This window comes from Phacochoerus africanus, chromosome 14 (assembly GCF_016906955.1).
Source record: "Phacochoerus africanus isolate WHEZ1 chromosome 14, ROS_Pafr_v1, whole genome shotgun sequence".
Taxonomy (NCBI): Eukaryota; Metazoa; Chordata; class Mammalia; order Artiodactyla; family Suidae; genus Phacochoerus; species Phacochoerus africanus.
In genome coordinates, this window is record NC_062557.1 from 3,707,577 (window position 1) to 3,730,134 (window position 22,558).

At 53.1% G+C, this 22,558-nt stretch overlaps 1 protein-coding gene across 10 annotated transcripts; it reads right to left on the reverse strand.

The window, feature by feature from the left end:
• On the reverse strand, window positions 1-22,454 carry AFMID (arylformamidase). Of its 10 annotated transcripts, none has more exons than XR_007131600.1 (12): window positions 22,344-22,454; window positions 20,352-20,442; window positions 8,723-8,827; window positions 8,594-8,642; window positions 7,223-7,308; window positions 7,057-7,129; window positions 6,723-6,871; window positions 6,417-6,495; window positions 6,170-6,311; window positions 5,870-5,974; window positions 2,227-2,705; window positions 1-1,570 (listed from the first exon to the last, which is right to left on the reverse strand). XR_007131600.1 is itself a non-coding variant. In XM_047756733.1 (11 exons), exons 1-11 carry the CDS (start codon window positions 22,437-22,439, stop codon window positions 2,670-2,672), a joined length of 960 nt encoding a protein of 319 aa, XP_047612689.1. In that variant the 5' UTR covers window positions 22,440-22,454; the 3' UTR covers window positions 1-2,669. The 10 variants fall into 10 exon arrangements, 6 of the variants coding, with proteins under 6 accessions (XP_047612689.1, XP_047612687.1, XP_047612691.1 ...); XR_007131602.1 differs by lacking the exon at window positions 1-1,570 and adding an exon at window positions 2,009-2,031; XR_007131601.1 differs by lacking the exon at window positions 1-1,570 and adding an exon at window positions 2,016-2,034.
• Window positions 22,455-22,558: the final 104 nt, after the last annotated feature.

A 22,558-nucleotide genomic window follows, 5' to 3' on the forward strand; every position in this document is an offset into this window, starting at 1 on the left:
AAGCTGGTAGCTTGGATTTATTTCTCAGCTGAATTTATAGGAAAATAGTGAGCAATTTTGTGAAAAACAGAGTGGGGAGGGAAACACACCAAGGATAACAAGTAGATCACACGGGGAGGGTGGGCTGGGTCGGTTTCATTACTTGCTATGGTCCTGGGGTCAAAGGTCCCCCTGGTTCATGTGAGGTCAAGGCCATTTTCTCTGGCACCCTGAGAGCTCATTTCCCCACAATGCAGTGTAAGCATCAAAGGTTCTGCTCTCTGCCCATCTGAGAAAGCAAGACATTCCAGTGTTTGGTTTAGGTTGTGTCTTGTTATTAAGATAAAAGGCTGATCCCTCTCATCTCGCTTTTACTGGTCGCTTAAATTTCTTTTCTGTGAATTACCCCTTTGGGTTTTGCCCCATTCTTGGTTAGGTTAATATTTTTCCTATTGCTTGGTAAGAGTTTTTATACAAAGTGACTTCACTTCATGGGTCACGTCCCCCAACCCAGTTTTTTTTGTTTTTTTTTTTGGCATGTCTCCCCCCCACCCCAAACCCCCGAAGAAGGCTACATTTTTATGCAGTCATATTTATCTATCACTCATTTTCTTTCTGACTTCTGTTTTCTGTATCTGGTTGGTGTCTCTTCTATTTTTGCCACACTTAGAAAGGCTTGTTCCACTCTGAGATGGCTCATGAAAGACAATGACTAGAGATTTCTGGAGTTCTTGGAGTTCCCACTGTGGCGGAACAGGATTGGTGGCGGCTCTGCTGCACCACGACACAGGTTCAATCCCCAGGCCACTTACTAGTGTTGACGGACACTTAGGATGCTTCCGTATCTCGGCTCCTGTGAATAATGCTGCTAAGAACACTGGGGCGCATGTTATCTTTTTGAATTAGTGTTTGCACTTTTTTCAGAGTCATACCCAGGAGGGGAATTGCTGAGTCATAGGTAGTTCTATTTTTAGTTTCTTGAGAAACCTCCATAAGGTTTTCCCCAGTGGCTGCACCAATTCACACTTCCACCAAAAGTGCACGAAGGCTGCGTTTTTTTCCACATCCTCACCAGCATTTGCTATTTTGGGGTTTTTTTGATGATGGCCATTCTGACAGGTGTGAGGTGGCATCTCGCTGTGGTTTTGATTTGCATTTCCCCGATGAGCAGCGATGTCAAGTCACATTTTTTCTTGTACCTGTCGGCTATCTGTACACCTTCTTGGAAATATGTCTATTGGGGTTCTTTGGCCCATTTTTTAATTGGGTAATTTTTTGTCTGGCTACAGCATACAGCGGCTTGACATGGGATCTCAGTTCCCAGACCAGGAACTGAAGCCCGGCTGCAGCAGTGAAAACCACAAGCCCTGACACTACTCCACCAAGGAACTCCCAGGGGGGTTGTTTGATGTCGATTTGTATGAGCTGTTTCAATATTTTAGATATAAATACCTTATCAGTCATCTTATTTGCAAATATTTTCTTTCAGTAGGTTCTCTTTTCATTTTGTCAATGGTTTCCTTTGCTGTGCAAGAGCTTTTAATTGTAATTAGGTCCCAACAGTTTATTTTTGCCTGACTATACTCTTATCCTGAAAGATGCAAAGAATACAGATAAGCCAAAACACCCCCATGTTCCCAACTTCACTTTCCTTCCCAGAAAGAAGAGGCATTAGGTATGGAACATCCCCCAAATTTTCTCTGCACGCCCTGTGTACACAGACAGAAACACGTCATGTTATGAGTATTCAGTAATGTCACCGAAATGGTACCTAGCACGTTCTACCACTGAGCATCGTGTCTTTTATCAGGTAATAGTATGTCTTGGAGATGTTTCCAGGTGTAAACATAGACCTCTTTCTTTCTTTTTTTTTTTTCCTGTCTTTTGTCTTTTTATTTTGTGTTTTTAGGGCTGCACCCATACGGAAATTCCCAGGCTAGGGGTCTAATTGGAGCTGTAGCCACTGCCACCTGCGCCACGGCCACCGCAACGCCAGATCCGAGCCACGTCTGCAACCTACACCACAGCCCACGGAAACGCCGGATCCTTAACCTGCTGAGCGAGGCCAGGGATGGAACCCGCATCCTCATGGATACTAGTGAGGTTCGTTAACCACTGAGCCACGCGTGACGGGAAGTCCTAATGGATCATTCTTAAGAGCTAGCTATTCAGAGGGGGAGACAGAGGTGGGTGGTAGGTGGGAACTGCACACACACCTGCAGGGGGAGCAAAGGAAGTGTGTCCTACCTGTCCGTGTCACTGTCCTGCCAGTCAAGGCGTTAGCCCCAAGGAGAACACCCCAGGACTTTCTGGGATGGATCCAGACATCGGGTGGAGCCCAGGACAGAGCAGACAAAGGAATGAAGCAAAAGATGTTTGGGGAGCTCTTGGTCTTCATATTGGCTGGGAGCTGTCCCTCCAGCCTTGGCCTCAGCGGGCAGGGGGCTTGGCTGAGAGGCGTGATGGGCACGACCCATCACGTGGACCTTGGCCAGACCAACCCTGGCGCCCGCTGGATCCAGGCAGAGGCAGACGTGGAGACGCGCGCCCGGGTGCAGAGCAGTGAGAGGAACACGTGGACGGCGTGCTGCTGGGGGGCAGGGAGAGCTGAGGCTGGCGGGAAGCGGGGGCAGTCAGGCTCTTTAGAGACGCTTCCTAAGTCAGGGGGCATGTCAGCGCGGGTTCAGGTGTCACCAGGACTCCTGGAAGATTGTTTTCAAAATAATCTGCAGCAAGAAGGAAAAATACAAGCAGAATTGGGTAGTTTTGTCAGAGACCATACGGCCCCCCCCAGATCTAAAATATTTATTAGATTACATTAGGTTTTTTAAAAGAGATATCACTTATGGATCCTTGTTTTTTATTCCGGTTAAAAAAAATAATAGGCATTCCCGTCATGGCGCAGTGGTTAATGAATCCGACTAGGAATCATGGGGTTGTGGGTTTGATCCCTGGCCTTGCTCAGTGGGTTAAGGATCCGGCCTTGCCATGAGCTGTGGTGTAGGTCGCAGACGACCTTGGATCCTGAGTTGCTATGGCTGTGGTGTAGGCCGACGGCTACAGCTCTAATTGGACCCCTAGCTTGGGAACCTCCATTCGCCGCAGGTGCTGCCCTGAAAAGACAAAAAAAAAAAAAAAAGAAGAAAAAGATACCAGGTCAGCTACTTTTGAATTTTTGCTCCTACATCTGAATCAACTTGACGTATCCTAACTCGTTTTCACAAGCTTCACGCTGTTAACTGAATTAATATTGGGAATTCCCATTGTGGCTCAGCAGAAACGAATCTGACTAGTATCCACGAGGATGTGGGTTTGATCCCAGGCCTCGCTCAGTGGGTTAAGGACATGACATTGTCTCTGTGAGGATGTGGGTTGGAAGCCTGGCTCAGTGAATTAAGGATCCGGCATTTCTATAAGCGGCAGCATAGGTCACAGAGGCAGTTCGGATCCAGTGTTGCTGCCGTGGTGCTGTTGGCCACAGCTGCAGCTCCAAATCGACCCCTGGCCCAGGCATTTCCAAATGTTGCAAGTGCGGCTATAAAAAGAAAACAAAATGGAATCACCAGCTTGAACAGGAAACAAACATGATACTGTGTATCAACTACACTCCACTTAAAAAAACAGCTCTTCTTATTGCTTTGAAAGTACTCATTGGGAGTTTCCACTGTGGTGCAGTGGGTGAAGAATCTGATTGCAGAAACACAGGTTCCATTCCCGGCCCAGCACAGTGGCTTAAAGGGTCTGACGATGCCGTTGTGGCACAGGTCGCAGCTGTGGCTTGGCTTCAGTTCTTGGCCCCGGGAAGGTCCGTAAACCGTGGGTGCAGCCATTAAAAAACAAAACAAAACAAACAAAAAAAACCGACCTCAAAGAAAAAAGTAAATATTTGGAGTTCCCTTCGTGGCTCAGCAGTTAATGAGCCTGACTAGAATCCAGGAGGAGGCAGGTTTGCTTCCTGGCCTCGTTCAGTGGGTTAAGGATCCGGTGTTGCCATGAGCTGTGGTGTAGGTCACAGAGGCAGCTCGTATCTTGAGTTACTGTGGCTGTGGTGTAGGCGGCAGCTGCAGCACTGATTAGACCCCTGGCCTGGGAACCTCCATAGGCCACAGGTGTGGCCCTAAAAAGCGAAAATAATAAATATTTTTTTAAGTAAAGCTAATCAGGTGCCCACTTTCCCAGGCAGAAAAGAGAAAAAGTATATATTTTCCAGGTTCATGGCAAATATTTTTCTTAATCTATCCTTTGACTTTTTAAAATAATATTTAGAATTGAAGTAAAGCTGATTTACAATGTTTCAGGTATACAGAAAAGTCTTTCAGTTACATACCTATAATATATATACACGCGTTGTCAGTTTTTTCCATCACAGGTTATTATTGCATGTAGTTGCCTGTGCTGTGTAACAGGTGCTTGTTTAACCAGAGTGTGTATCTGTTAATCCCAAATTTCTAATGTATCCGTCTTCTCCCTTTCCCCTTTGGTAACCATAAATTTGTTTTCTAGGTCTGTCTCTGTTTTGTCAGTAAGTTCACTTGTGTCATTTTTCAAGATTCCACGTAGAAGTGATATTACATGACATTGTCTTTATCTGACGTGCTTCACTTAGTGTGATCATCTCTGGGTCCGTCTCCGTTGCTGCAAATGGCATCATTTCATTCTTTTAAAATTTTTTTATTCCATTTTATTTTTACGGCTGCACCTGCAGCCTATGGAAGTGCCCACGCTAGGGGCTGAACCGGAGCTGCAGCTGTGAGCTTATACCACAGCCAGATCGAGCCACATCTACAGCCCATGCAGCAGCTTGTGGCCATGCTGGATTCTTAACCCTCTCAGTGAGGCCAGGGATCGAACCAGAATTCTCATGGATACTAGTCAAGCTAATAACCCGCTGAGCCACAATGGGAACTCCTATTCCATTCTTTCTTTATGGCCAAGGAATATCCCATTTGCATGTAATATGTGCCACAGCGTCTCTATCCATTCGTCTGTTGAGGGACACTTGGTTTGCTTCCATGTCTTGGCTACTGTAACGAGCGCTGCGGAGTTCCCGTCGTGGCCCAGCGGAAATGAATCTGACTAGGAACCGTGAGGTTGCGGGTTCGATCCCTGGCCTCACTCAGTGGGTTAAGGATCCGGCGTTGCCGTGAGCTGTGGTGTAGGTTGCAGACGTGGCTCGGATCTGGCGTTGCTGTGCTGTAGGCTAGCAGCTGCAGCTCTGATTCGACCCCTAGCCTGGGAACCTCCATATGCCACAAGTGCGGCCCTAAAAAGACAAGAGACGAAAACAAACAAACAAGAGCGCTGCTATGAGCACTGGGGTGCAAGTACATTTTGGAATTAGAGTTTTCATCTTTATCGACCCTGTGCCCAGGAGTGGGAGTGCTGGATCCTACATAACGCTATCCTTAGCGTTTTAATGAGCACCCACACTGGTCTCCACAGTGGCTGCCACGATGCACGTTCTCACCCGCAGGGTGGGAGCGTTCCTCTTCCTCCTTAGACTTTACAGGATTCTCCCCATTAAACCTGCAGCAGACGCCATGTGGCCACATCCATCCCCGCTTTCCCCGCAGACCTGCTTCCACGCGGACGCGCACACGCAGGCTGAGCCTTTCTCCCGCCTGCCTGTCCCCGCCCCCAGCACAGCCCCGAGCACATCCCACCTGCGTGCCCAGGACGAGCCCTGCGGATCACGGGGGCTGTTTCAGAGGGAGGTGAGGGACAGGGAGCAAGTGTGCCACCTAAGGCCTGTCATCAGGCCCCCCCCCAACCTCCCAGATACCCAAGAGCCAGTGAGGTGGCTCCCCGTGCCCCCCTGCCTGCCCCCGTCTCCTGATGGTGGGGGCAACGGCAGGACCCGCGCGGTCCACGGCGCAGGGACGCGCCCCACCTGCGTGAGCGCGAAGTCCTTCCGGGTGAGGTTCCAAAGGATTTCAAAGTGATCCACGCCTTGGAGCTCGTCCAGCGAGGCTCGCCACCCTCCTCGCCGCAGCGTCTGGGGTGGACAGAGGAGGAGGAACTGCAGGGGACGTCCGCGCGGCTTGCGCACCTGCCCGGCACACACCTGCTGCTCACTGAGCATTTAGGGGACAAATGACTGGCACGTGGAGTCCGTTTGGGTGAAATAAAGAGGACGGTATAAGGCTGCCTGACTCTCAAGCTCCAGCCAAAAGCGGGGTCCCGGGGGTACCTGATAAAACTCCCTGGACTGTCGGTGGAATTCAGGGCTGTCGTGTTGGCCCACGATCACCAGGATGTGGCAGGCTGGATCCTTGGGTGGCATCGGGGCTGTCTCCAGGCGCCACTGTGGGCTGTTCCTCTGAGCGTCCTCCCTGGTGCAGGGCGAGGGTGGGTCAGGACAGAGGCAAGTCGTGGCTGCCCCCCGGCCCTCCTCGCAGGTGGCAGGCTGGTGCCGGGATGAGCGGGTGGCGACTCACAGGGTGGTGAGGAGACAGGCATTCTCCGAGGTGTGCATCAGGGGCTCCAGGTCATAGATGCCACTCACCAGGAAGAAGCCTGCAGACGTAAAGAACAAGTCACAGGGCCAGGCTGCAGGTGGGGCCAACACCCTGACCAGACCAGGCCTCAGGCAGGCACCAGGTGGGGCGCGATGGGAACAGCCCTGCCTCCAGGGCCAGGAGGGCAAGAGAGGCTGGAGGCCAGAGAAGCAGCAAAGCAGGTGGTGTTCCCAGGCTCAAAGCCCCGTGTTGAGCCGCCCAAGCAGCTGGCCCCGACCCTCTGACCCGTCAGGGGAGAGTGAAGGCTCGCCAGCCAGGCTCGGTCCCCAGGGAAACCTTTGAGGTTGGGCGTGACTCCACGCTTGGTCCAGTCGGCCAGGAGCATCATGGCGGCGAGGTGGGCCCCGGCTGAATGTCCACACAGGTAAATCCCCCTCGGGTGAGTCAGAGCAGAGAGGTGGGTTTGCATTCAGTGTAGCCAAAGCCACAGGTCAGCATCAAGGAGTCCCAGTGTGCCTTCGGCTCCAGAGCCAGAGGGGGTGGCCGGGCTCATCCAAGGAGCTGAATCCACGGTCCTCCCACCCGGTCTGACAAGAGGAAGATGTGCAGTGATACCCACTGGTTGCCTGGATACCGCGTCTGGACAAATGTGATGCTCTGGGTCACCTGGTCCACCATCCGGTCCAGGGCACCTGCGCAGAGACCAGGCGCTGGGTCAGGCTCAGTTGGGGGCTCTCTCCCCTCCAAAGCTCACCGGCCCTCGCACCCAAGACCACCGGCGTCACCTTTGGGGGCGAGGTCATAAGCCACTATCACCACGGCCACTCCCTCTTCTGTCAGTGGGCTCACCATGAAGGCTGACGTGTCTTTACTGCAGAAGGAGACAGAGACATGCCAGGTAGAGGCCCCTTGGCCACCAGGCTGCTTCTGTGGCCCATCCACTGAGAGCACCAGCCCTCTCTGACCACGTGCGGTGAGGAGAGAAGGGAGTTCTGTCCTCACCGTGTCACATGATGGCTATGTAGCCCTAGAAACTACATTTAACCTCTGAGCCTGGTTTCCTCCTCTGCAAAATAGGGACAAGTGCGTTCTTCCTCCTAGGGTGCTCGTTCTCCTAGGGTGCTCGTTCTCCTAGGGTGCTCTTCCTCCTAGGGTGCTCGTTCTCCTAGGGTGCTCGTTCTCCTAGGGTGCTCTTCCTCCTAGGGTGCTCGTTCTCCTAGGGTGCTCGTTCTCCTAGGGTGCTCGTTCTCCTAGGGTGCTCTTCCTCCTAGGGTGCTCTTCCTCCTAGGGTGCTCTTCCTCCTAGGGTGCTCGTTCTCCTAGGGTGCTCTTCCTCCTAGGGTGCTCGTTCTCCTAGGGTGCTCCCTCCTAGGGTGCTCTTTCTGAGAACTGAAGGAGATGAGACACGCAGAGAGCTTCATGTGGCAAAGCAGAAGGATGCGATAAATGTAGGCAGCATTGCGATGAATGTGCTCGAAGGTCCGTAACAGGCCACGCCTTGGTAAGATCCTGGGGACAAGTGTCCCTGGGGATCCCAAACGCCCCTCTGCTTACCTCAGGGTGACCCGCTGTCCCAGCTGGCCTGGGACTCTCTCATTCTTGCCACGGAAAGCCCAGGTCCTGGGAAACCACTCAGTTGTGAGCCAGCTGGGACGGCTAGCCGCTGCAGGTGTCCATTTGATTAGGAGGAAGACGGAACACGCTTTTCCCCGGGTATAGTGGGTCCAAGAGTGTCCTCCCACCAAAGACACGTCCGAGTCCTAAGCCTCGGTCCCCATGCGTGTGACCTTATTTGGGAAAGAGTCTAGGCAGATGTGATTGAGAACCTTGATGTGGGGTCATCCTGGCTGCAGGATGGGCCCGAAACCCGAGGATGACGGCGTAAGAGGAGGAAGAGGGAGGCTTGAGACCCAGACACACACAGACCATGTGAAGCCGAAAGCTGAGGTTGAGGGGAGGCAGCCGCCAGCTGCCAGAGACCTGGAGCCCCCAGAGGCCAGAAGAGGCGAGAATGGGTCCTCGCCCAGGGCCTTGGGAGGGAGTGCGGCCCTGCCCGCATGCTGGTTCAGGCTCCGGCCCCCAGTCGTGGTGACCGATGCGGTGGCCGCGGGCAAGGAACAGGCCAGGCAGAGATGGCCCCCTCCCCGCCCCACTCACCTTCCACTCTGCCAGTAACCTCCGTGAAAAAACACGAGGAAAGGCAAGGCTGCGGGACAAAACGGGGGGCGTGTGGGCCGAGGCCGGGCACCCAGCGGGAACCCCAGGGGACCAGCAGCCCCCGCTCACCTTCAGACGCCTCCTTGGGAAAGTAGATGTCCAGCTTCTCCCCTTCACCGTCTCCGTAGGGGACATCGAGCAGGCTCCTCCTGGAGGCCCGGGCCCTCTGGGTGGCTGTCTCCAGAAACGGACACGTCACTGCCAGCATGACCTCAGGCAGCAGCAATCTCTATTTCAGGCAGAAGGCCTTTGGCTAAAAACCCCTTTGGGTCGACCAGTTAGCTCTGGCGGTTGGCACCTCCCAGGCCCTCAAGGACTTGGGGCTGGAGAACCCAGGGGTGCGAGGTTACAAAGCCACCAGTGGGGGCCAGTACACCTGTAGCTGTCTCTGGTGAGCTTGTAGAACAATAGGTTCCGTTTCGACCAGTGTTTTTTCTTTTCTTTTTCAGATTTTCAGCTGCACGTGGGGCACATGGAAGTTCCCAGATCAGGGATCAAATCCCAGCCAGAGCTGCAACCCAGGCCACCACTGAAGCAATGCGGGATCCTTAACCCACGGCAAGAACAGCAGGAGCCTGTGCCCCAGCAGGAGCTCCCTCTGCCCGACTCTTACACGCGTACCACGTGCATTACCCTCTGGCAAGAATGCACCTGCCCAAGGATGTGGGGAAGTATCTCCTAGGGAACCAAGATAGAAGCTCACGTGAAATACGGATAAGACGACAATGTGAATGCATACGGGATGCCGCGGCGGCTGAGGTCAGAGTGCGGTGAGATGGGCTAGGACTCGGATAGGGACAAAGGAGGAAGGTGCCGGAAGGGAGATAAATGCCCAAGGCAAAGGGGGAGGCTCCGTGTGTTCATGCTGCAAGAAAAAATGCCTCCCAAGTGTCCCCACTTATTTTGGGGGGTTAGCAACCTAATCCTGGGAGATATCTGATAATTTCAGGGGTAGTGTTACAGGAATCCTACTTTTTTTTTTTTTTTTTATTTTTTAGGACCACACCTGCAGCATATGGAGCTACAGCTGCCGGCCTACACCTCAGCCCCAGCAACGCCAGATCTGAGCCACGTCTTCGACCTACGCCACAGCTCCTGGCAACACCGGATCTTTAACCCACTGAGCAAGGCCAGGGATCAAACCTGAAACCTCATGGTTCCTAGTCGGATTCATTAATCACTGAGCCACGACAGGAACTCCAATTTCAGGGGTAGTGTTACAGGAATCCTACCTTTTTTTGGGGGGGGGGCACCTGCAGCATATGGAGGTTCCCAGGCTAGGGGTCAAATTGGAGCTGCAGCCTAAGCCCCCGCCACAGCAACAGGATCCGAGCCACATATGTGACCTATGCCACAGCTTACATCAACACTGGATCCTTAAACCACTGAGCGAGGCCAGGGATCGAACCCTCAACCTCATGGTTACTAGTTGGATTCATTTCCGCTGCGCCACAACGGGAACTCCTATTTTTAATTTTCTTGGCCATGCCCATGGCATGTGGAAGTTCCTGGGCCAAGGATCAAACCTGAGACAATGCCATGGCAACGCCAGAGCCTAACCCACTGGGCCACAAGGGAGCTCCTCTCAACCTACCCTGGCACTCGTCAATCCTCTGTATGCTTTCTTCATGTTTCCTGTCTGTCTGTCACCAGACATAAGCTCTGGGGAAACAAGAGCTTTGCTTTGCTCACCTCTGTACACCCAGGACCTGGTACATCATAACCACTTCAAAGAGAGTTGTGTAAGAAAAAAAAAGAAAATTGTGTAATAAATAAATACTTCAATTAGCAGTGCTGGGTCAACTGAATATCTGGATGGAAAAAAATTATAGTTTCTTGATCCCCCACCTCACACCATACCTGATCAATTCCAGACAGACCACAGATTTCAGTGTGAACAAGAAGACAATAAAGCTTTTAGAAAAGAAAACAGGAGTTCCCGTCACGGCTCAGTGGTTAATGAATCCGACTAGGAACCACGCGGTTGCAGGTTCGATCCCTGGCCTCGCTCAGTGGGTTAAGAATCCAGCGTTGCCGTGAGCTGTGGTGGAGGTTGCAGACGCAGCTGGGATCCCCTGTTGCTGTGGCTCTGGTGTAGGCTGGCAGCTACAGCTCCGATTCGACCCCTAGCCTGGGAACCTCCAAATGCTGTGCGAGCAGCCCTAAAAAGCCAAAAAAAAAGAAAGAAAGAAAAAAGAAAGTGATGCCCACACTGAGCACGAACTAAACCAAGCAAAATGCCATTCATTTTTCTTTTGAAGAAATAATGCCTTTACACAGTTAAATTCACAACAGGAGTTCCCGCTGTGGCTCACTGACGAGTATCCAGGAGGGTGCAGGTTGGAGCCCTGTTCTAGCTCAGTGGATTAAGGAGGGAGCGAGCAGGTTGCTGACGCAGCTCGGATCTCGCATTTTTGTGGCTGTGCCACAGGCCGGCAGTGGCGGCGCCAATTCGACCCCGAGCCTGAGAACGTCCACATGTCGCAAGAGTGGCTCATAAAACGACCAAGAAAACCAAAACCAAAACCAAAACCCCCACAACAGGCCTTTCTGTGAAATGTCCCGGCCATTGGCCTCGTTCTCCTGCCCAGGCGACCCTTATCTCTGATGGGAAATAGAGGCGCTTTCCCTGTAATGCAAATGGCAGAGGAGGAAATGCATTTCTGCCCTGCCTGTTTCTCTCAGTATTTCTTGGAGCGCTTTCCCAGTCAGTAGGTAGACAGCTTCCTCGTTCCTTTCTTTTTTTCATAAACAGTTACTTTCTAGCTCATCCTAAGGCTGCACCTTAATTTAGTTAGCCGGGTGTGCCAGTTTTTAGGCCGAACCACATCGGATCATCAGGAAAAACTCTTGGCTCCCCCCCCCCCCCCGCCCCAGCTTATCCCGTGTCCTGAGTCTCGGCCCCACCCCCACCGAGACCACCCTGGAACTTTTCTTTCTCTCTTGGACGCAGGGACAGTCCCTCCAGGACCCCCCGCGCAGCCACAAGTGTGAGCACGGACAACCTGTCTTCACCGCTGGGGCTGCCCTAATGGAAATACCACTTCGACATTTATTTCTCCCAGTTCCGGACACTAGGGGGCAGGATCAAGATGGCAGCGGGGGAGTTCCCTTCGTGGCTCAGCGACAAGGAACCATGAGGTTGCGGGTTCAATCCCTGGCCTCGTCCAGTGGGTTAAGGATCGGGCACTGCCATGAGCTGTGGTGTAGGTCACAGACATGGCTCGGATCCCACGTTGCTGGGGCTGTGGTGTAGGCCAGCAGCTGCAGCTTTAACTCCACCCCTAGCCTGGGAACCTCCATATGCCGTGGGTGCCGCCCTAAAGAGTAAAAAAAAAAAAAAAAAAAAAAGATGCCAGCAGGGCTGGTGTCTAGTAAGAACCCTCCCTGAGAGGCGCTCTCCCCCTGTCCATGGAGACAAGCCCCCGGCGCCTCTTTTATTTTTATTTTTTGGTGGGGGTGTGTATGGAGCACTGGGCTCATGGCATGTGGAAGTTCCCGGGTCAGGGATCGAACCTGTGCCACGGCAGCGACCCAAGTCCCAGCAGTGACCATCCTAAGTCCTTAGCCCACTGGGCCACCAGGGAACTCCCTGGTGTCTCTTCTAATAATCCTACCAGATCAGGACCATTCTTATGACCTCATTCAACCTTAAGACTTCCCTAGAGCCCCCGTGTCCAAACAGGGCCACTCAAGGGGTTAGGGCTTCACCATGTAAATCTGGGGCAGAAACAAAATTCGGTCCACAGCAGCCCCCCCGCCCCGCACCCTGCCCCAAAGGCCCTGGAGCTCCCCTGCTGGCCGCCTTCTCTAGGAGGCTGGCTCTGAGTACCTGCTCTGTGTCTTCCATGGCACCTGTCCCTCTCGCAGCCTGCGACGTCCACCTCGTCCTCAGGCTCACTGCCCGGCTCTCCCGCCCCGCCGAGAACCACGACCACACAAAGGCCCACGTCTGTCTACTTCGCTCACTGACCTATCCTGGGAGCGTCAGGGTGGGGTCAGCAGGTGTTGGGCATGAATAAATGGTCACGGAACGCGTCAATAAATGATGAGCCATCCTCCCACGAGGGGCACTTGGGCTTGGCCATCACAGACGGCCCTGCTGTGAAGGGCCCTGTCCACACCCTCCTCCCCTGCGGGCAAAGATCTCCGGGCAGTGCTCCCAGTGAAACCGCGGACCAGCCCCCCAGTCCTGGTGTTTTGACGTCAAAAGGCTTTTCCTTTGGCCTCCCAGGCCTCCCCTTGGTCTCAAAAGGCTGACCTAAGAGTTAATGATTAGAAAATGTTGTTACAGCCAAAACCTAGGTACAACAGTCCCGGCTGTCAGACCCCGCCTGGGCTCACTTGCTCCTGATGGCTGCGCCCAGGGAGCCGTCCATCGCCCCCCGAGTCCGGCTCCTCCCAAGCCATCTCTTCCTTGCGTCGTTGCTTCCTTTGCCTCATGGTGCCGGTCCAGTCACAGTCCCACTGCAGCTGCCATTTCTTTTGCAATTGACCCCCTGACACCCCTTCCCTGCGAGCCGTCTTCACTCCAGAGAAGGTCAAGGAGCCAGAACCCCGAAGACAACCAGAAACCATCCCTGGACCCACCGATGGCGCTCCTGCCGACCCTGAAATCATCTATGGAGGGAGAATAACAGAGACATTTCATCAATAACCCTGACTTCTTTTTGTTCCTTTTTTTTGTCTTTTTTTGCTATTTTTTGGGCCGCTCCTGCAGCATATGGAGGTTCCCAGGCTAGGGGTTGAATCGGAGCCACAGCAACGCGGGATCCAAGCCGCGTCTGCAACCTACACCACAGCTCACGGCAACGCCGGATCCTTAACCCACTGAACAAGGCCAGGGAACCCAACCCGCAACCTCATGGTTCCTAGTCGGATTCGTTAACCACTGCGCCACGACGGGAACTCCTGTTCCTTTTTTTTTTTAGGGCCGCACCCGCGGCACATGGAGGTTCCTAGGCTAGGGGTCAAAAATGGAGCTGCAGCTGCCGGCCTATGCCAGAGCCATAGCAATGCCAGATCCAAGCCGCATCTGTGACCTACACCACAGCTCACAGCATCGCCGGATCCTTAACCCACTGAGCGAGGCCAGGGATTGAACCCGCGTCCACATGGATACTAGTCGGATTCAATAACCCTGTCTTCTGAGCTAAACCTATAAACCCCCTTGCTATCCCCTCTCAGAGAGGACACAGTTTTGAGGCGTTAGCCTGCTGGGGCCTCCCTCGACTGGCAAAGCAATAAAGCTGTTCTTTCTCTTCCTCAAAGCTCCGTCTCTGAGACTTAATTTGTGCCTGTGCACAGAGACTGCTTTTCAGCTACACCAGCGGTAGAATTTCCAGATCAGTGTCCTTTTCACTTGCGGCCATGACCCCTGGCCCTCCGTGGGGGGGCTGCCAACCCCCCACCTGCACCTTGTGAAGCTGTTTGTTCCTAACAAGCTCATCAGCACACACTCATCCAAGGGGAGCGATTTCATTAACACCAGGGGTTTTGACGAATAGGAGACCCAACTAGATTTATGTTGGGCCAAAGCTAAGGAAAAGAGGATGGCATTTAAGTTCTAGTTGAAGAACAATTAAAACCAAGCAGCTGTTGATACTGGTTATCATGCATAAAAAAGGTTCCCTCTGGAGTTCCCTGGTGGCTCAGCAGGTTAAGGATCCAGTGCTGTCACTGCTATAGCTTGGGTCACTACAGGTTTAATCCCTGGCCTAGGACCTTTTTTTTTTTCCCTCTTTCTTGGCCGTCCTACAGCAAATGGAGCTCCTGGGCCAGGGATCAGATCCCAAGCCGCAGTTTTGACCTAGGCCACAGCTACGGCAATGCTGGATCCTTAGCTCACTGTGCTGAGCCAGGGATGGAACCCGTGTCCCAGCTCTCCAGAGACAATGCCAATCCTGTGGCGCCACGGCAGGAACTCCTGGCCCAGGAATTCTGGCACGCCATGGGCTCAGCCAAAGTCTCCTTCCGGTACTAAAAACCCAACCAGCCCTGAGACAGAGACACTGCTTCCTCCAGGAGGTGACCTGATGGCCGGTGGCAGGCAGCAGCGTACAGGGACAGAGAATGAGGGGACCTACTCTTCCTTCAGCCCTTCAGGTGCTGCACCTAAGGGCAGGGACACAGGAAGGCTTCAAAGTGACACAACAGAATAAATCTTATGACACGCTTTTTTTTGGCTGTGCCTATGGCATGCAGAAGTTCCTGGGCCAGGGATCAAACCCATGCCACAGCAAGTGACAATGCCAAACCACTAGGCCACCAGGGAACACCACAAACTTCTTTTTCTTTTTTCTTTTTTTTTTTTTTTTTAGGGCCACACCCGCAGCATAAGGAAGTTCCCAGGCTACGGGTCCAGTCGGAGCTACCGCTGCCGGCCTACACCACAGCCACAGCGATGCCAGATCTGAGTTATGTTTGCGGCCTACACCACAGCTCATGGCAACATGGATCCTCGACCTGCTGAGCGAGGCCAGGGATCGAACCCACGTCCTCACGGATCCTAGTCGCGTTCGTCACTGCTGAGCTACAACAGGCTCTCCCGAAGAATCAGGACTGTTACAGAGAAACACCAGGTCTGGAGCCAACTGGGCACTGTGTTGGGCAGGGGGGGGGCAGTGTCCCTAGAGACTAACAGACGTGGGCCTGCGGGACCCATCCGGTAGTCCCGGAAGGCTGAGGACTGGGGGTTTATCACACACGGTGGCAGCACTTTTCTTTTCTTTTTTTTTTTTTGTCTTTTTGCCTCTTCTAGAGCTGCTCCCTTGGCATATGGAGGTTCCAGGCTAGGGGTCTAATTGGAGCTGTAGCCGCCGGCCTACGCCACAGATCATGGCAACGCCGGATCCTTAACCCACTGAGCAAAGCCAGGGATCGAACCCGCAACCTCGTGGTTCCTAGTCGGATTCGTTAACCACTGAGCCGCGATGGGAACTCCAAGGTGGCAGCACTTTAAAAGGAAGGTGGGGGCCCGCGGCCCCCAGCAAGGTTCAGAACTATTCCTTCTCAGTCTTTGAATGCATTCAGCAAACAAATGTTTCTACAAGCAACCACCTTCTGCTCATTTGGGCCTATCACAGTGACAAAATAATAAAAAATCCAATCCTGTGTGACTTACCCCCTCTGAGAGGGACAAGCAGTTATAAATATAAGCCAGGGGGTAACATGTGCTAGAAAGATGAGGCCGAATCTGCAAAGCGTACATACTGCATGTTCCAACTACAGGACATTCTGGAAAAGGCAAAACTATGGAGACAGGAGCAAGATCGGTGGTTGCCAGGGGGGTGGTAGGAGGGACCGGAACACAAAGAGGGAGGGAGCGCCTGCCAGGCCCAGCGGACAAGCGGGGGAAGTTGAAGTGGGGGGGGCGGGGGTTCTGGAGCTCAGCTATGCTAAGTTCTTAGCTGAAGCCATGAGAACCAACGTCAGACAAAAGCCAGGCTTCGAAGGAGGGAAAGGAAACCAGCAGAGGGGCAGAGGCTGAGGCAGTGGACGGGGAGGGGTCAGGAGAGGAGATGAAGGCTCCCCCTTCCTCCAGCGCCGGCACAGCGCCCCGCGCCTTCGGGTTTGCAGATGGACAGAGAAGTGGGAGCGATGCGAAAGGTTACAAATAACGTTTGTGGAGTTTCTATTGTGGCCCAGCGGTTAAAGAACCCAACTAGCATCCGTGAGGACGCAGGTTCGAGCCCTGGCCTTGCTCAGTGGGTTAGCGATCCTGCGTTGCTGTGGTGTAGGCCGGCGGCTATAGCTCCGGTCGGACCTCTGGCCTGGGAACCTCCATATGCCACAGGTGCAGCCCTAAAAAGACCAAAAATAAATAATTTATTGGGGAGTTCCCTGGTGGCCGAGTGGTTAAGGAGCCACTGCTGTGGCAGGGGTTTGATCCCTGGCCTGGGAATTGCGCTATGGGCGTGGCCAAAGCAAAAATTGATTGAATGAAGGTCACAGACCATGAAGTTAATCATTTTAAAGCACACAACCCAGAGACCTTTAGCTCATTCACAAAGTGCAACCACCACCTCACTCTGGTTTCCAAACGTTTTCATCACCCTGGAATGGAAGCCCCTACCTCCTGAGCAGGGTCTCTCCAAACCCGCCTCGCCGCAGGCCCCGCTTTCCGTCCCTATGGATGTCCCTGTTCTGGACATTTCTTTTTTTTTTGTCTTTGTTGTTGTTGTTGTTGTTGTTGTTGTTGTTGTTGTTGTTGTTGCTGCTATTTCTAGGGCCGCTCCCACGGCATATGGAGGTTCCCAGGCTAGGGGTCTCATCGGAGCTGTAGCCACCGGCCTACACCAGAGCCACAGCAACGCGGGATCCGAGCCGCGTCTGCAACCTACACCACAGCTCACGGCAACGCCGTATCGTTAACCCACTGAGCAAGGGCAGGGACCGAACCCACAACCTCGTGGTTCCTAGTCGGATTTGTTAACCACTGTGCCACGACGGGAACTCCTGTTCTGGACATTTCATGGGTATGACGTCACACTTTTGTGACCCTCTATGCCTGGCTCCGCTCACTGAGCATTATGTCTTCAGGGTCCATCAGCGCTCTAGGCGGTACCGGTACCTCCTTCCTCTTTAGGGCTGAACAGCACTCCACCATATGGACACAAGGCATTTTGTTCATCCATTCATCTGCGGATGGGCAGATGGGGTGTTTCCACCTTTCGGCGACTGTGAGCGAGGCTGTGGGAACACGTGTGCATGTTATCTGCGTGACCACTTCTTTACAATTCTCTTGGGTTACAAAGAATTTTTTCTCTCTGTCCTTTTTTAAGGGCCACGCCTGCAGCCCAGGGAAGTTCCCAGGCTAGGGGTCTAATCAGAGCTGTAGCTGCCAGCCTCCGCCACAGCCACAGGCAGGCCAGGTCTGAGCCACGTCTGTGACCTACGCCACAGCTCACGGCAACGCCGGATCCTTAACCCACGGAGCATCCTCATGGATACGGGGCAGATTCATTACTACTGAGCCATGATGGGAACACCAAGCGTTTTTTAAATTGAAGCGTGGTGGACATATTAGTTTCAGGTGTATGACAGAGCGGTTCAATATTTTTATAGATTATACCCCATTTAACGTTATTACAAAACAATGGCTATACTTCCCTGTGCTGTACAGGATATCCTTGTTGCTTGTCTATTTATGAATAGTAGATTCTATCTCTGCCAGAAAGAATTTTTTTTGGCTATGCCAGCAGCATGCAGAAGTTCCTGGGCCAAGGATCCAACCAGTGCCACAGCAGCAACCCGAACCGAAACAGTGACAATGCTGGATCCTTTACCCACTGAGCCAGCAGGGAACTCCCTAGAAAGAATTCTTAGTGCTGTTTATGCTAGTAAAAATAGGGTGCACATTATAACCACAGACGCTTTCTCCTAGGAGAAAAAAAGAAACTGGAAGCAACCACATCACAGCCTCACAATGGGTGCCCGAGTCACAGATGCTTTTCTTTTCTAAAATCCTTCTCAATGAGCAAAGGTTCCTTTTATAACCAGAAAACAACTGCTGCTTACAATTAGCCTCCCTCAGAGGGCGCCGGGTGTGGCTATTACAATGGGGTCCGTGGACACTGGGTGCCGCCCACGCAGTTTGCCCCTGGTCCCTGAGGAACCACGTAGAAAGTGGAAAGAAACGTTTCGAATGTACGCAGTGTGGCCGAATGGCTGGGTTTACTGAACTTAATAAGAAATTAGGAGTTCCCGTCGTGGCGCAGTGGTTAACGAATCCGACTAGGAACCATGAGGTTGCGGGTTCGGTCCCTGCCCTTGCTCAGTGGGTTAACGATCCGGCATTGCCGTGAGCTGTGGTGTAGGTTGCAGATGTGGCTCGGATCCCGCGTTGCTGTGGCTCTGGCGTAGGCCGGCAGCTACAGCTCCGATGAGACCCCTAGCCTGGGAACCTCCATATGCCGCAGGAGCGGCCCAAGAAATAGCAAAAAAAAAAAAAAATTGTATCAGGGAAATAACAATTAAAAAATAAATCAACTGGAAAAAAAATAAAAAACAACAGAAAAAAAACTTGGTGGGGGGGGGAATCAGTAATTGGGATTTTATGGGCTGAATGTTTGTGCCTCTCCCAAGTTCACACCCTAGTGTGATATGCGGAGGTGTGTCTTTGGGAGGTAATTAGGTTTAGTAGATGTCCTGAGAGTGGAGGCCTTGTGACGGGATTAGCGGTTTTAGGAGGAGGAAAGAGACCTCTCTCCCTGCCCTCCTCTCTCTCTCTCTCTCTGCCAAGTGAGGATGTGGGGAAAAGGGGTCTATCTGCAAGCCAGGAAGAGGACCCTCACCAGGAAACCAAATCCGCTGGCACCTGCACCTTAACCTTGGACGTCTCTGCCTCCAGAACCGTGAGAAACAGATTCCTACTATTTATGCCACCCAGTCTGTCATTTTGTCATGGCAGCCTGAGCTGACCGAAACAAAGATAAATCATATTTAAATGCAATTTTTCTTTTTGTTGGCCACACCCGCAGCCTGTTGAAGTTCCCGGGCCAGGGGCTGAACCCGCACCACAGCAGTGGCCTGAGCCCCTGTAATAACAAGGCCAGATCCTTAACACACTGTGCCACAAGGGAACTCCCTAAATGCAATGTTTTTAAAAATCAAAATTAATGCTAAAAAGTCCATGACAAACAAAACATCAACATTTCCAATAGATGCAACACCCCCCCCCCCAATCACACTCATCCCAGTGAAATGAGTCCAGTGGCCCCTCTGGGCCAGGCGGAGCATCGAAAACAGGAAGGGAGGTAGGATGTGACTGTCAAACCGTCTGTAAGGCTTCCCAGGAGTGAGTGCTACAGACAGCCTCTGAGGGCGACAGTCCCTGAGTCTCTTCTTAGCCCTGGTTCCTTCCGAATGACTCCCTTTCCCTATGGGCTCTGCTCTTTTCTCCCTCAAACAATCACAACAGATAAGCGGGTTTTCTACCAGCTCAGGCAGATTTCAGCGCAAACGCTCAAACATACTGAGCAAACAGAGTGGGGCACCGTGGGCGACGCTCAAGAGCCCAGGACACAGGTCTACCCCCTGGCGGGAAGGGGAGGGTGCTGAGATGTTCTGGAATAACCCCCACAAGCCTATTGCTTCAGCTGGGTTATCTCAGTGTGAGAACCCAGCCCAGGAGCTGCACGCAGTCTGAAACAGCGTCGAACTTTCCAACTTCCCGGAGAGGCTGGACGCTTGCTCAACCACACGGCCCCCACGGAGCCCACCTGCCCACCCAGCACAAAAGGCAGTGGCCCAACCCTCTGCAGTGCCAAGGCGGGGATGGGAATTAACCTTGAGACACCACTAGCATACAGATTCCCAAGCCCTGATTTCTTTAAAGAAGAAAAAAAAAAGGCTTCTTTGCTTTTTGTAAATCACGAGAACATCCCACATGCAGCTGCGAGCGAGACCTTCTTTTTTTGCTCCACGCCCCAGTGCCACTGCGGCCTGAAGGGCCTGGGCACAGCTGGCCGGCTGGCCAAGCAGGAGGGCGGTGGAGCAGGATGGCTGTGCCTGCCCTGCCTCGGGCGGTCTTTCAGCAAGGGCTCCTGGGTGCCCGGCCCCACGCAGATGTGACGTGCCTGGACTTTGGGAACTGCCCCGAGAGGCTGGGGCTGCACAGCTCCTCCTCCCAGCCTGGGGCTCCTGAACCACTGCCACCTGCTCAAGTCCCCCGCCCCCAGCAGCCCTGGAGCCGTACCGTGGTTTCCCATCTGAAAGTAGGTCTTCAAGGCCTCCTCTGGTCCCCGGCGGACGACCCACCTGCTGGGGGAGTACTGATGCTCCAGCTCCTACGGGACACAGGCACAAGGTTCCAGAAGACCTTTGGCCTCCACATAGATGTGCCCCCGCCCCATGCTCCTCTCTGCAAGGAGATGCCTCTTCCCAGATCTCTCAGGTTCTCCCAGATGCCCTCAGCCCCCTGCAACCCCTGCCCCAGTCTCCAGCCGGGCAACCTGCGTCCCGCTACGAATGAATCCGGTGTTTCAGATACAACAGTGCAGATGCTGTCAGATCCATGGTCTAGAGCAGGGGCCAGGCCTTTAACCAGCAGGACAGCCTTAAAGCGGAGGTGAGGAGGTCCCGCAAGGTGGGACCCATGGGCACCGCTTCTACAGCAGCTAAGAGCAGGGGAAGCGGGGAGCTGAGGTGGCTACTGCAGAGAAAGTGACGTGAACTGATCTTCCCTGAGCGGGTATGATTCTGACTGCAGGCGGACACAGCACGACCAGAGGCACGGAGGTGAAGAGGGAAGGGGAAGGGTCCGTTTGGAAATGCTGACCAGCCAGACTGCTCAAACACGAGGTGAGGCTGGGAAGCTGGGGCTGGAGGGTCTCGGACGTCAGGCTCCAGGCGGAAAGTAATAAGGAACCAGGTTTTGGAGAAAGGGCTCAGAGGCAAAACAGCAGCAAGTAGGTGAAGGCCGGCCTGGGCAATCTGAGGACAGGGTGGCTTCTGCGAACAGTCTTGGGCCCTGGAGTCAGATGGGCCGAGGCCCATCCAAGCGCCATCACTTAGAGGCTCTTTGACCGCGGGCAACTTGCAGCCAGTTCCCTCCTGGGCCTAAGGGGCAAAATACTACTGTCTACTTCCTTTACAAGGCTTGTAGCTTTCAGCCTTGGGAGGTTACACAGCCTGCGGGGCTGACAGCTACATGGCATGCAAATGAGGGTTATTTCCTCTTCCCACCGAACAGGGTTCTTGGCCAAAAGGGTCTTTGGAACCGAACAGCCGTCCTTGTAGGATGGTCACAGCCAGAGCCCGCACACTCCGTGAGCTCCATCGCCATCATCTTTATTGCTGTTATTTATGGTAAAGGCAATGCAATGGGTTTCTGAGAGGGCTTTGATATTTTAGGGGTGTGTGTGTGTGTGTGTGTGAGAGAGAGACAGAGAGAGACAAAGGATGGGATTTCTTGGGGGCAGTATCCATAACTGTCATTAGATCCTTAAGTGTGTCCATAATCAGAAAAGGGATCACTGCCTAAAATGTAGCAAAACTAGTTAGGAAATTATAAATGAATGCTAATCATCACAAGTGCTTTGCATACGCAGTAAATACCAGCCTCACAAGGCATGTAAATGAAGTGACCTTCAGTAAATACTAGCCTTCCTGCCACCTTTGGTGTCTGGCCCATCCTGCATACACATTGCACAACCTCAGAGAACTTCCAGCTCCAACCTTCTCTTTGTTTATGGATATTCACATAAGCCAGGGTCATGCTAATTTTTTCTACCTTAAAATGAGGTGAGGAGTTCCCATTGTGGCCCAGCAGTAACAAACCCAACTATTGTCCTCGAGGACTCGGGTTTGATCCCTGGCCTTGCTCAGTGGGCTAAGGATCTGGTATTGCTGTCAGCTGCAGTGTAGGTTGCAGACGCGGCTGGGATCCCTCGTGGCTGTGGCTGTAGCCTAGGCCAGCAGCTGCAGCTGCGATTTGACCCCCAGCCTGGGAACTTCCATATGTTTCAGGGGAGTCCATAGAAAGAAAGAAAAAAAAAATCAGGCTAAGGCAACAAAAGCCTGTCTGCCGTGAAAAGTAAAATAAATCGCAGCGCTAAAGCTTTAGGGAGCTGGCACGCAGCAGGTTCTCAATGGCGCCCACAGGAGTGGTTCTAAACTTTCCTCTCAACTCCCGCCTAATTTCTGAGCTACACTCCTCTGCCCCAGCCTCTCCTTGTGATCCGCCTACCTCCTTAGACATCTTCTTCCAGGGAGCCTCACGCTTACAACCTTCACCCGCGACATCCATCCCAGAGTCCAACCGGGTGGGCACGCGCCCCGCCATTTTATAAAAGGTGGGCGGGGCTCCGCTTAGACCCCGCCCCAAGGGGCCCCGCCCGAAAGTACTGCGCCGGCGCGCGCGTTCCTGGTCCTTCCTCGAGGGAGTGGACTGAGTTCAAATCG

Excerpts from the sequence above, each read along its gene's own strand:
- AFMID (XM_047756731.1), bottom strand. The coding sequence starts at position 22,439 with ATGGCGGGGCGCGTGCCCACCCGGTTGGACTCTGGGATGGATGTCGCG. Across the intron at positions 6,312-6,416 it reads GCCTGTCTCCTCACCACCCT|GGAGGACGCTCAGAGGAACA; the intron begins GTGAGTCGCCAC and ends GCCCTGCACCAG. Across the intron at positions 2,706-5,869 it reads AGGACTTCGCGCTCACGCAG|ATTATTTTGAAAACAATCTT; the intron begins GTGGGGCGCGTC and ends TTCTTGCTGCAG.